Below are 14195 nucleotides of genomic sequence, written 5' to 3' on the forward strand. Positions count from 1 at the left end.
GGAACTGTATTTTGAATTGTGTTTCTTAACATGATGTACAGTGTACATGACTGCTATTATCCAGATGAATCCCAAATATTTTTTTTAATTAGAGGCTACAAGTAGTAACTTAATTCTAATACACTGGATTTTTATTATGTGTAATGTAGAAAATGCATCTCTTGTCCAGATTAGGTTTATTTCATAATAGAAGAAAAAAGATGGTTACAATTAATACAATGCCTTAACTGAAGATTCTCTTAATGTTGAAAAACTGGATTGGACACATAGTACAGATGGACAGTTCAAGTACATATATAATGCTCAGTCTTTCAATTGGATCTGTTTTTTTACCATGCTATGTGGATAACAAGTTATTCGTTTTTCGATCGTATATATTTATTGAAGTTAATTTATGATTAGCATGTAAAATACAGCATGCAAATAATTTAATTATACAAGAAGAGAAGTGAGTGGTAATAATAACTTTTTTTTCTAGAACATCAGGCTATTGGTTTGAAAACCTTCCCCCGCGCACCTTTTTCCAGTCAAGACAATGAAGCACAGTCTTCTTCAGAAGAACGCAGAAAGGCTCGAGGTCATGTGAGACTTCTATCTGGAAGTTCATCTGGAGTTTCTGCTGGAAAACGAGAAGGAAGCCTAAGTTCTCAGGACTCGCGAACAGAGAGTGCAAGCTTGTCGAACAGTCACATCAATGGCCTCATCAGGAACCTCACAAAGGAGCAGACCACTCCTCTGTCACAATCTGCCAGAAGCTCACCATCAGTCAGTGCTAAGTGCAGTGACAGAAAGAAAACTCAAGGAGAAAACAATCGTAGAGGAAGAGGGAAGCGTTCAGGTCTGACGGACTCCACAGATTATTCTGACAGAGGAGACTCCGACATGGATGAGGCCACCTCCTCAAATAGCCATGAACCAAGGACAGCCAAAAAGGTTCTTTACATGTCAATACAGTAGATTATAACACATATTTCACATTTATATTAGTTTTCAGTAATTTATCAATTTCCTTTTTTTGCACTTGATCCAAAGGAGTCGATTTTGGGGGTTCCAGCACAGAATCTCAATACCAACAGACTTTCAACAGTGCCCCTTAAACCAGGAGATGTCTTTACAGTTGTGCTGGGCAAAGCGGATGACAGCTTGGGGATAAGTGTCACGGTACTGTTTGACAAGGTTTTGCGTTTTTCTCCTTTTGCTTTCCTTGCATGCTTTGTATTGAGATGTTTATTATCAGTTCAATATACTTATCTTGGGATTTCTTTATACTGATTATTGGCTGTAGCCTAAATTGTTAGATGGACAAAAGAAGGTTATTATAGTTTGATGACATGCACTAGTAGCCACCCACAGTCTGTATAAAAGAACATAAAAATGGGATAAGAGTTTAGTGAGAGGACCATAGTTCAGGATCACAATGAAAGTGGTTGAGCAATAGCATATTGAAGCAATTTTGTTTTCTATGATAGGTCAGACACTGATCTGGATCAAGCATCTGCATTCTAAAACTATAAACGAAGGTGGCTTTGTCTGGTTCCATTTAAATTCATTATCTTCTGCTAATATAAGCAACATCAAGCCTGTTTGTTCATGACATTTCAGCCATTCCTGTAATATACCAACCTACCTAATATATCTAGTTTCTGCTACAAACAATAAGTAGGTAGGGTATCCTAACTTCTATTTACTTTTTTGGTGATATACATAGCACATATTTGTGTAGGTTTATAGAATATACAGTATATTTGTTTGAAAGCTATTCTCCTTTCTTTGTCTTTTTGTGTTTTTTCACAAAGACACACTGTTATATGGGGCTCAAAAGCTGCCATGTCATGTATTTCCAACATGAGAGATCAATTACAAGTTATGGCACACAGCTTTGAGTTCCTGCTGTTGTTCATAAAATGTTACGGTGACAATTTATTGTGGCGCAGACATCTGCTTTTCATATATGTTTAGCTATTTTCTGCAACTCTTTTCTAGCTGCAAAATAGCCATGTACTTCTGGGGAATAGATGTGTGTATTTTCAGTTTATACGTTTCCCAGCAACTAGTTTAGGTATTTGTTAGGCAGTCTGGATTATTAAGGATTGTTTCTTTATTTGCTCTAGAGCCATTTTATTTCTTGTTTCTTTGTTGGGTCCTAATCACTTTATCTTTATCGATGAGTTGGTATGATGAAATCTTTTGTGGCTCAGAAATTCCTTTCATACCTGTATTTCTCGAGGGATTTATTTTGTCCATCTATCTTAGTAGTTTTCCAAGTTATTGTGCCAGGGATAATTGACTGTCAGGCAAGCCACTGACATACGTAAACTTTGTTGTTTTTTTAAAGTGGACTGATTTTCTATAGTTCTTAGTTATTTATAGAATGACTAAATGTATACAGTTAGCTGATATTTGTAATATAATTGCTTGCTTCTTGCAGTTTACCTCCAATGCATCTTGCTTGATTGAGAGCACACTCTCCTTTTAAAGGAACAGCTTAATCTAAAACACATTCAGATATGTATCTGGAACCTTCAGTACCTTAGAATTTGAGATTTTGTAATTTATCAGCATCTTTAGTGTCTTACATTTCATATTTATGTTATCAGCCATTATTGGTAGACCAGAGGCTGCTGCAGTATCCATCTATGGGATTACTCAACAGGATGTCAATTTTGTTTTGCAAAATCATACCTACCAGAACTCATAATATATTAAATGTCAGTATCTTTTAGATGCTCTGGTCCTTTAAAGAGAGTCTTTGCTAATTTTTTATATATGTGCTAATTTATAAAACATGGAAATTGCAAGGTGTTGCAGATGCCAACAACAGCCAATTAAGCTTTATCTTTCATTCACTGTGAAAATTAAACAAAAGATCTGGTTGCTATGGTCTGCTTTTTTTTCCACATTTCATTACTAAAATTTTCATAACTGAACCCTATAATGCCTGGCTTTACTATTGGAAAACATATGTGCTCCCCTTTTTAAAGAATAATGTATTGTGTGTATTCTACTCATTAATCACATTACTTTATCTTCATTTTGATGTACTAATGATTAGCATGATGTTTGATTTGAAGCTTCTTAATCCATGGCCTATTTGGTAAATTTGCCATTCTAATGTAATCACCTCTAAATGCTAAAATTACAGAAAAAAAAATCAACAGCAAGTGTGCTATGTACAATGCGCTCTTGAAATAATTATAACTGTTTAACCGCTATATATGTGGCCAATTCTATAACATTTCATCTTTTTTAATTCATCATTTTTTAAGTTTTATTATAAGTTAACATTTTTTAACTCTTATGTGACAGCATTGGCAGGGGACAGGCAGGAGACAGGTTCTGCTTGTGGAGACTTCAAGGGTGTGTTGGACCCTAATGTCTCCTCTGCGCTTCCACTCCAGTAGATCAAGCACAGGACTGTAATTGATTGGCTGTTTATCCAGGATTTTGACAGCTCTGAACCCAGGAACACTCAGAGCTGAGCACTTCTGGGTTCATTAAGCGCAGAGAGGAACAGAGAAGGGGGGCTTAGGGGGCACACTTTCACTGTATCATTAAAGTGATTAGGTGGCTGTACATGAAAGCTGGGAGTTGGCTGAAGAAAACTCTACAGCTGCAGCCTTGAGCTTGTTTTAACCCTGTGAATACAGGATGCTTATAAACAAAACTTGGTAGACAAAGAGGTGAAAGTGACATCTATTCCAAGTATCTCTTAACTCAAAAGAAAACGTCCTTATTATTCTACCATCTTCCTTCAAATTTCTTTTTTTCTCTGACTTCCTATTAGAGCAGTGGTCTCCAAATTATGGCCCTTTGTTTGCCTTTATCTGGCATAATTCCTGCTACTGACAACAACAGGCATTATTCCTCCCACTAACATCAACAATGGGGCATGATTCCTCCCACTGACACCAATGATGGAGCATTATTCCTTCCACTGACACCAACCATGAGGCATTATTTATCCCACTGATACCAATGATGGGGCACTATTCCTCCCAATGACATCAGTGATGGGACACTATTCCTTCCACTGACACCAACCATGAGGCATTATTCCTTCAATTGACACCAACAATGGGGTACAATTCCTCCCACTGACATCAAAAAAGGGTCATAATTACTGATTACTGCTACTAACATCAACAACAGGCATTATTCTTTCCACTGACACCAACAATGGAGCATAATTCCTGTTACTGACATCAACAGCAGGCATTATTCCTTCCATTGACACCAAAAATGGGGCATGAGTTCTCCCACTAACACCAACGATGGGGCACTATTCCTTCCACTGACACCAACCATGAGGCACTATTCCTCCCACTGACACCAACCATGAGGCACTATTCCTCCCACTGACACCAACCATGAGGCACTATTCCTCCCACTGACACCAACAATGGGACAGGATTCCTCCCACTGGAACCAACGAGTGGGACACTATTCCGCCTACTGACCCCAATAATAGGGCACTGTTCTGCATACGGACACCAACAATAGGGCACTTTTCCTCCTATTGACACCAACAACAGGGCACTATTTCTCCTACTAACACCGACAAGGGGGTACTATTCTACTAACACCAACAACAGGGCACTATTTTTTCTAATGACACCAACAATGGAGCTCTATTCCTCCCCCTAATATCAAAGATGCATTGTTTACTCCCACTGACTCCAAGACAATTTCTACTCCCACTGGCCACAGTCCGGCCCCCCTAAAGTCTGAAAGACAGTAAACTGGCCCTTTGTTCAGAAAGTTTGGAGATCCCTGTGTTAGAGGGTGGATACGTCCCACTGTATGTAGGAACCTAGCCACTGCTCATTCCTTAAAAAGGGAAGTGAAAAGGGAAAGGAGAGGTTTGGGAGCTCACAAAGGACATTACAAGGAAACAAAAAAACACAGTAAGAAACCTTTTCATGGAAATTACATTACAGGGCCATCAAGTACTTGATGTGCATGGAATATTTTTGGATAACTTTAAGCTTGGGTTCATAAAGTAAGCGGATTAACAGAACAGCCAGGCAACTAGCATTTTAAGAGGAGATCAGTAATGGCAGCCTACATGTTACTGGCATGACCAGTTTACCTTAAAATAACCCTTTCCTTTTCCAGTATTTACGGAAACTGCTCCCAACTAGGAACTCTTCAGTTTATCAGAAACTTGTGCATAATCGGCAAAGAAAGTTTTGTTCCAATGTATCCCTGAAGACCTTATTTTTCACTGTTGGGAGCCACTGTTTTACTTTTTGCACAACATAGCGAGGGTGATGCCTAGCTTTCATACACAATACACAATATACATGCCAAAAAGTCCTCTGCTTTTCTTGTTACAATCAAGTATCCCTGCTCTCTGCAGGGCAGTAGGCATTCGTATGTAGCCAAGGGAAGATGAATATATCAGTTTAGCGGTTGACTTTTGAAGTCAAAATTTGAATATCAGGATCCGTTCTTTCTGTTCAAAACACGTATGTTTAGAGAACAGAAAGATTCACCTTAAACCAGAGGCATAACTAGAAATTTCAGGGTCCCAGTGCAAGAAACCGTGAAGAGTCCTTCAGCCAGGACCTTTCCCACTGATCCCAGAGCCCCTTACTCCCATCGTAGGGCCCTTATTACGGTCCAGTGGGGCACTGTTACATATTCTGCAGTGGGCCCCCTTCTTACCATATTGGAGCCCCCAACAGTGGTAGAACACCAGGGCCCAGTCGCAAGTGCGACCTTTGTGACTCTGGTAGCTCCGCCACTGGTGTCAGTAGTTTTGTATCTTTGTTTTTTTTTCTTTTCGTTTTTACCATTTTATTTTATTTATTTTTTAGTTTTGCACATTGTTAGGAACTCCGTTGGAGGGCATTGGTGAAATATCAGGGGTCTCAACAAACCTCTGATTTTTTACCTTTTGAGACGTTTCTTCAGCAGCACAGAATGAATGGACAGAAATAACCCTGTACAGAGCTTCCCATTGTGTCACAATCTGAAGGTACCGATCACTGACTCTATTCATTAAGACAAAGAAGGGGCCAGTAAATCACTGTTCTTCAACCTGACACATCCCCCGCAGCAGCCAGCGGGAGAGGGGAAGAGGGAACCCAGCAGTACTGTGAGGGTTGAGGGAGGGCCAGGGGATCACACAGGGGGCTGATCACAGCAGGAGGTGGATAGACAAGGCCGCATGTAGAGGAACCAATCCCCTCCGTGAAGGGGATTAGTTCCTCTATATGTCTCCCCTCCTGTCCAGTGTACAGGGGAGTCATACCAGCAATTTGTAACCCTTGTATGTATGCCCCTGCCCTAAAGGTACCATTGTGGATTTATGTAAAAATGGGAAATCATAGTGGACTCACTGTGCTCTACGAATAGTAAAATAAAGCACCTTGATAGGCACATTATTTAAGAGCTGAATCTGTTAGCTAATAAGTGTTTAGGCCAGCTCCCAAAATACTTCCAAATTTACCATTGTTAATTAGCAGGATGAACAAAAAAGACAAAAGAGATCGATGGAGGAATACCCCCCCCCCCCCCACCATCACCACCACCACCACCACCACATCAATACACTGATCAACAGCTGCAGCCACTGATCAATACAGATTTTCCAGTAGAAGTGGATCAAATAACAGATTAGTTGGTCGGCCTGTCCTGAACTGGCTGATTCTCGATCATTATGTGGCCAACTTTAATCCTAGGGCTTGACTTCTTGGGGCTAAGAGTTACCCTCACTTGGAGCTATACTTCACCATTCCTAGGCTAAGCGATTACCATCTGTACTGACTTTACTGACCCTGATCCCATTTCTTATCTAGACCACTGTTTTATGGCCACATTGTAGATTTATGCCATTGTTCCTGGTCTTTAGAAGGCAACAGATTATTATCATTGCTAATGCTTGTTTTTTTTCTGGTTCTTTGTTTACTTAGGGAGGTGTGAACACCAGCGTGAAACATGGTGGGATCTATGTGAAAGCTGTGATACCAAAGGGTGCAGCTGAAGCTGAAGGCAGAATACAAAAGGGTATGTTCTGGAATTGCACACACTTCTCTTTAATCATTTTACAAATAACAGCATTTACAACAGTTGTGTACATTGCACTTTTCTTCATGCTGCCCAGTGATGTTTTTGTAAAAGTGCACTACTAGCATTCAGTTCTTTGTGCTTGCAGTCTAAAGCAAAAAAAAAGCTGACCCAATTGCCCCATCCACACATCTGAGGTGGATGGCAGCATCACTCCCACTGAGCTATTATGTTCTGAAAGCGGAGAGACGTCCCTGCTATCAGAATACACTGATCAGTGCTTCCGGCTATAGCCAGCGGCACTGAACAAACAGCATTTATCCAACAGGCTGGTTGTACAGAAGTGGATCACTTCTGAAACCACTGTCCACATACATGAATCGAAATTCGGCTGGCCCCTGCTTAACAGGTCGAATTTGAATCCATGTATGGCTGACTTAAGACTGCATGTTCACTTTTTTGTTTGGGAAGTCTAGCTGTAATAGAATGGTATCCTTCATTGACCTTGGAGAAAAGGCAGAGACAGAAAATATGAAAATTATATACAGTATTTCACCATTGGAGTTTCTGAGAGATAACAAAGCATTGGTCAAGTCAAAACCGCAATATCACTTTTGGGTCCATAACACCTGAACCACCCATTGTTCAGATCTTTGATGGATCTTGGATTTAATTATTTATCTATACTTCCATACCTAAATGACCCAGATGGTCTATAATAGTTATGGATTGCACTGTAGTCAGAGAAGAAATTTCATGCCACTTGTCCAGATGTTCTACAACTGCTGGAGTTGTTTTCATCAAATACACAGGACAGCTGTTGGCACAATAGGTCTTTGTCTGCTTGACAAAGGAGGGCACTTCCGCCTTTCCCGGCCAGCGCATGCTCCGAAATGCGTCGCAGTGCACCTTGGGTATCTGACGTCATCGCGGCCACGCCGCCGCTGCGTTCCAGCGTGCGTTCCACCCGGCTCTGAGGGAGGACGTGCACGCCGGCCGGCCTCACAGCTGTTCCCCTCCAGCCACCATGCTGCTCCAGCGGCACGCTGACTTCTCCATTACCCACACAGATGACAGCTCTCACCCTGGATACCCACCTACTGATGATTACACCAAACACGGTTTTTATGCTTATACTTACCTTATCTATGTGAGTGTTCCTACCTATATACCTGAATAAAGAGAAATATTGCACTTAGAGGTGCTTCTCTCCTTCTCTCTTTACTAACTCACTACACTGCATCTGTTCACCACAAATCAAAAAATTCTATTTGATTCATTTTTAATATTCAGAGCAAACTCATCCAACCATCCATGTCTCCATGTTTTTTAATCACTTTGAAAAACACCCCCTAGCATTCCTGGCCATGCTCATCTTGAGTAAGGGCAGATTTATGTAGCATTTACTTCTTGGAATCCATCTGTTCTTACCTCAGGCATGCATGCTGGAGGGTGTGCTTAGCTGAGAAGGCCCCTCCTCTACTACTGAAGCCTCCAGTGATTCATATCTATGAAAAAGTATATAACAGCGATCACTACAGTATTCCTATTTACCAAGCAATTATATGTAAACATGGGACTTAGAGTGTTGCAAAACCCACAACAGTAAAATCAGTCGGTATATACTTTAGGTAGAGACTTTAGGCTCCAGGATAGTCTTGTCATCATTCAGTTGTATGTACAAAGGTATGTATGGACCCTGTAGCATTTGATAATTCCTGGACTAACTTTTTGCACATTGTCACTTGCCATCTGATATATGTTTATTTCTATTGATTTGTATATGTATGTATGTATGTTACCCATAACCTTTTACACTGTCAGACTATGATTATCTACATTACAGGATTATGATCATACTTATGATTATCTACATTTTATTACATATTATATTATGTTTCGTTGTCACCCCGATTAAGGGAGGGTATTTTTTGGCCTCTGAAAGTGCTGGATGTAACCTGATGGATGTTTTATATCCCAAACCAGTAAATTAATTTGGACTCTTTTATCATTTGGTTTTATGCTCCTTCGATTAGTACATGTATTTTTTCTATACAGGATAACGTCGCCTACTCAGGGACACTTTGCACAGAGGTGATAGCAATGAGAATGGCACCTGGCAAGTAGGGTTTGGCAAGGGGATATTCCTAACAGGTTTAAAGGGAGGCTTCTGAAGTGCCAAAAGAACCAGGTTAAGGTCCCGCACAGTCACAGTAGAAATGTAGGGGAGGGAGACGGGCAGGAGAAGAGATGTGTCTCATTCCCTAGTTATGGCACAAATGCCTTAACTAGGGAATGAGAGGCCAATGGTCTCTGAAATAGAATGGCCAAGACTGAGATTTCCTCTTTGATGGTACTCAAGGTCAGATGTAGACCAGACTGGAGGAAGGACTGGATACATCCTAAGATAAAATTTCCCAGTCTTACAACATGCATAATAGGCTTTTTAGATTCGGTAGTAGTTTGTAAGAAATCTACTTTTTAGCCTTCAAGAGGGTAGGGGTGATCAGATAGGCCCTTGTCCCTTAGGACCTGAGCTTCAACAGCCAAGCCATTAAAATCAGCAACCCAGAGGCATAATGGTGGACCAGTCCTAGAGACATAAGTGCTGATTGATCCTGAAGGGCCCATAGAGAGTGCCAGGAATCTAAGCATGTCCCAGTTCCACTTACTCCTGTTCAATGTGATGAGAATCCCTAGAATGCCCTCCATCTTGATCCTGCAGAGCACATGAGGGAGATGCTGGAATTATGGAAATGCATAGATCAGGTGGAACTGATCCCAGTGAGTTACCAGGGTGTCCACTGCAAAGTCTCAAATCCCTGGACCTGGCAACGACCATCTCCAGTTTGCTGTTGAATCTGGATGCAAGAAGATTAATGTCCAGTGTCCCCCACCTGTGGCAAAGGGCTTCTAACACCTCATTCCCTGCCCACCCCCTTCCTCTAGGCACTGACACCTGCCATTCTTACATATGCGGAATGTGGACTGCAGTCAGTCCACTTTCTTTTGAGCGGCATGACTTCTGGTACCTCTCCAATTCCTCATATTGGCAAGGGAATGGTATTGTTGGATTGGATTCATGTCAGGTGACCTTGTTACTAAGGGATCCAGCATTGAAGGAACAACTGAATTGCCCTAAGTTCCAGAATGTTGATGGAAAGACAGCCTTCATCTGATAACATTCTCCTGCACTAAGAAGACATCTAGGACTCCTTCCCAGCTTGACAGGCAGAAATCCATCATGAGAACCTTTCACATTTCAGGGGAAAAGGTTTCTTGCAGCCCCAGGTTTGAAATCTACCATGCCAGAGAGAGTCTGACCTTCCAGGTCAAATGCATGGGACTGCCCAAGGTGTCTGTTTGTCCCACTCTACCTGAATGTTAAGCTCCATTGGTCTGGGATAAAACTGGGCATATGGCCTTTCCTCAAAGGAGACTACCAGAGGGCTCTAACACAGACAGCGATCATAAGGAAAAAAATTAAATGGAAAAAATGGAAAATGTGTAAGTATTCTGGATTCCCCTAGAGGAATATTGCTTGAAGATGTACTCTTTGCTGATTACACCACCAGACAGCCTGTCAGAGATGCAGGTGTGACAAGAAGTGTGTGGACTGACACAGGGAAACGCAAGCTTCAGATATGGTATAAATAAGACGCTTTATTAAAGACTAACAATACAAACATAAACGCAGTGCACCAAACCCCAAGCTAACACAAATACATACAACAAGGTGAAACAAACCCAAACCTAAACTGATACAGATACCCAGGTACATACACATGTAGAGCACAACGTAGTTAGGCAGGCCGGGTCGATAACTATCGGGCAGGTAGGTACAGGAGGAGCAGGCGGAGAGAATGGTCAGGGTCACAAGCCAGGGATCAAAACAGGAGAAGTCAGCAGAGCTCAGGATCAGGCAGGGTCAGCAACAAGTCAGGCAGGAACAGGAATGCAGGTTACAAGATACAGGGGCCCATGGAAAAACACACACCAAGGCACAGACTGCAGGTCTGGCCATCCCTTAAATACACCTGCAATCAGCCGCAGGTGATGGCTAATTGCCAAAGTGAACCTCTAGTTGTTGAGAGCACCCGCTGGCCAGCCCTGGTATTGCAGCCCACAAGGCAGGTGAGTCCCACCACTATTGGCAAGTCCATTCCTGACACAGCCATCACTTACCCTTTCTTGAGAAATGGGAGTCAGACCTGGGTAAAACATTTACAGCAGCTCAGCAGACTAATATTGTCAGGTTCACTCTAAAGTCTTCGATCTGCAAGAAAAGAAAAGAAACTAATTATAAGATCTTTACTCGGTGGTATCATGCCCCATATCTCTTGCACAAATATTTTCTGAGTACTTCTGATCAATGCTGGTGGCGTCAGGAGGAATGGGGCACATTGCTGCACATCTTTTTAGTCATGCCCAAGCTTTCTAATTACTGGAAAGTGGTCCGGAGGATCCCACAAAAATCTACTGATTATGATGTACCATATTTCCAAAATACCTTTCAAAATCTACAAGAAATCAATACTCCGTCGCCTCCACAATGCCGCCAAATCATGTATCCCTCTTACCTGGAAAAGCGTTCAACCACCATCCACTGGACTTTGGTTCAAAAAGGTAGAGAAACTGAACCAGTTTGAGGAACTGATGCTCTCTTCACAACATAAATGAGAAAACTACTCAAAAACATGGACTTTGTGGAACATGTTTACATATTCAAATGAGGATAAGGTTTTCTTCGAAGTGAGCTCCACTGTATACTGCAGCTCCTAGCATCAAAAGTGTTCCCACATCAATCAATACCAAAGTGGTATTGGTGAGCCTGTTTGAATTATAACCTCCATTTCCTGTTCTTAGCTGACAGGAGTGGCACCTGGTGTGGTCTTCTGCTACTGTATCCCATCTGCTTCAAGGTTTGACATGTTGTGTGTTTAGAGATGGTATTCTGCATACCTTGGTTGAAAAGAGAGAGTTGCTATTGCCTTTCTGTCATCTCAAACCAGTCTGCCCATTCTCTTCTGACCTCTGACATCAGCAAGGCATTTTCGTCCACACAACTTACTGGATATTTTCTCTTTTTAGGACCATTCTGTATAAACAGTAGAGGTGGTTGTACGTGAAAATCACAGTAGATCAGCAGTTTTTTAAATGCTCAGGCCAGCCCATCTAGCACCAACAACCTTGCCATGTTCAAAGTCACCTAATTCGCCTCTCTTCCCCATTCTGATGCAGGGTTTGAACTTTAGCAAGTCGCCTTCACCTCGTCTAGATGTCTAAATGCATTGAGTTGCTGCCATGTGATTGGCTGATTAGCAATTTATGCTATCAAGCAATTGAACAAGTTTTTTTCATCGCACCAGTCTATTAAGGATTCCTTAATATCTCCTATTGCATCTGGCACAATTATATGCAGATATAGTCCCTCCCAATAATGAAGGATCTTGGACTAAATCCTTGAGATTTATGCCACTCTGATCTTCTGCAAGATTCTGAAACCAACTGTGACTTACTGTCAGCACCCAACTTGCATTGGTAACTAATCACGACCACCAAATAAGCAATTGGGTGCTGACAGTAAGTGACAGTTGCTTTCAGAGTTCCACTCACCGGCCCCTTTATTAAGTGTACCTAATTCATAACCACCAATCCTCAGTGACAGAAGTAATGTACTTAAAGGAATAAAAGTATACCCAGCTATTACTCCAACCCCAAAGGGGGCTAGAATGCTGAGGGGTATATAATAATAATAGTGAAAGCCCAATGTGACAATAGATAAGTCACAAGGATGTCCAATAACACTCAGCAGTAAAGTTTAATCGTCTATCTTCCACTTAGTACACCACTGTGTCTGCCACCACCAGGCATGCATGTTCACCTCCACAAGTTGACCTATAAATACTACAGGTCAATATGCACTCTCTCAGAATCCTTTAATTCGTTCAGCATGTCCAGGTCAGTGAGGATCCACGTCCATAGGTCATTAAGGCAGATATGTGCTGTCCTGTCCAGTTTTTACAAAAAGAAATCAATTCCATCACCCGTGCATAATAGGCAAAATAATTTAGGAGCATGTTCTTGCAGAAAAATCCATTTAATCAGTTCATACAAAGGTACGAAATAACAAATCAGTCACAATTCGGCATTCGGGATAAACCCGAGTACATGGAATTTAACATGTTTTTCTTTATGTAAAAAAAAAAAAAAAAAAACAACTTTGGTGGTTCCCTCTCTAGTCCTAGGTCTGTATAAACCCAACTGTATCAGCTGTACATGACCTCTCCAAGTCATTGCATTGTCTATATACTATGCCTGTAATGTAATGGAAGTTGTACCTTGTACCTGTGGATGCTTTCTCTTTATCTCTGTATTTTGATTGTTTTGGAAACTGCCTTTTCTGTTAAATAAAATTTGTAAAAAAAAAAATAAATACCCTAGATGTCCAGTGAAGCCAGAAAAGCTCCAGGAAGAAGGGAGGCAATGACCAACCTTGTTTTTTTCAGCCGTAGAAACAACCTAAGAATCTTCAGATCCAAAATGGGCCAAACTCCTTCATTTTGCTTGAAGATTGTGAACAGGTTTGAGCAGAAACCTTGAAAGCATTCCTTGTCTTTGACTGAGGTGATAAACCCATGTGATGGGAGCTATTAAACAGCAGCAAGAAGATCCACCCATCTTTGTGGGGAGAGAGGCAAATTTACGAGCAGGAAGCATATAGAGTCTAAAACTCCAACTTTAGCCCCTGGAGATGTGACTCTGGATCCCAAACATCAGAGATTTCTTGGGGCAAGAAAACCCTATCACTGCAAAGGCTTGGAGCAGACTTGACTGGATTAGAGGACCATGTTTTCCTGTGAAAATTTGTTCCACACTTGAACTTCAAGCTGGAGAAATGGCTGAGATGAAATAAACTTTTCCTAGTCTGCGTACGGACAGAGAGGAGGTTCATCTTGGAAATCTCGTGAAGTGTATCCACTAAGCTGTTCACATGGCCACAAGTAAAAGCTGTAGCCAGTGGTGAATGGAGATATTAGTTAAGATGAAGCTTGGGGCTCAGGCCATGGTCTAGAAAACTGCCATGAAAGCCATCAAGTCCTGCTAAGGCCCTAGATAGGGCCTCTATTCTTTTGTTCAATGGGTCCTTAAACATAGGTATATCTTCTACAAAGACCGTAAGC

General features: G+C 41.4%; 1 protein-coding gene across 4 annotated transcripts in view; it reads left to right on the top strand.

Moving 5' to 3' along the window:
* PTPN13 (protein tyrosine phosphatase non-receptor type 13) overlaps positions 1 to 14195 on the top strand; it is a 375298-nt gene that overhangs the window by 283577 nt on the left and 77526 nt on the right. For 3 of the 4 annotated variants that reach the window (XM_089670565.1, XM_089670567.1, XM_089670568.1), the window contains 3 exons: positions 479 to 933; positions 1033 to 1176; positions 6918 to 7011. In XM_089670565.1, the coding sequence (XP_089526691.1) occupies positions 479 to 933; positions 1033 to 1176; positions 6918 to 7011 (693 nt within the window). The remainder of the gene's footprint in view (positions 1 to 478; positions 934 to 1032; positions 1177 to 6917; positions 7012 to 14195) is intronic. The other variant, XM_089670566.1, reaches the window with a different exon arrangement.

Source organism: Staurois parvus, unplaced genomic scaffold (genome assembly GCF_062004578.1).
Source record: "Staurois parvus isolate SC_StPar_1 unplaced genomic scaffold, SC_StPar_1.0 ptg000091l, whole genome shotgun sequence".
Lineage (NCBI taxonomy): Eukaryota > Metazoa > Chordata > Amphibia > Anura > Ranidae > Staurois > Staurois parvus.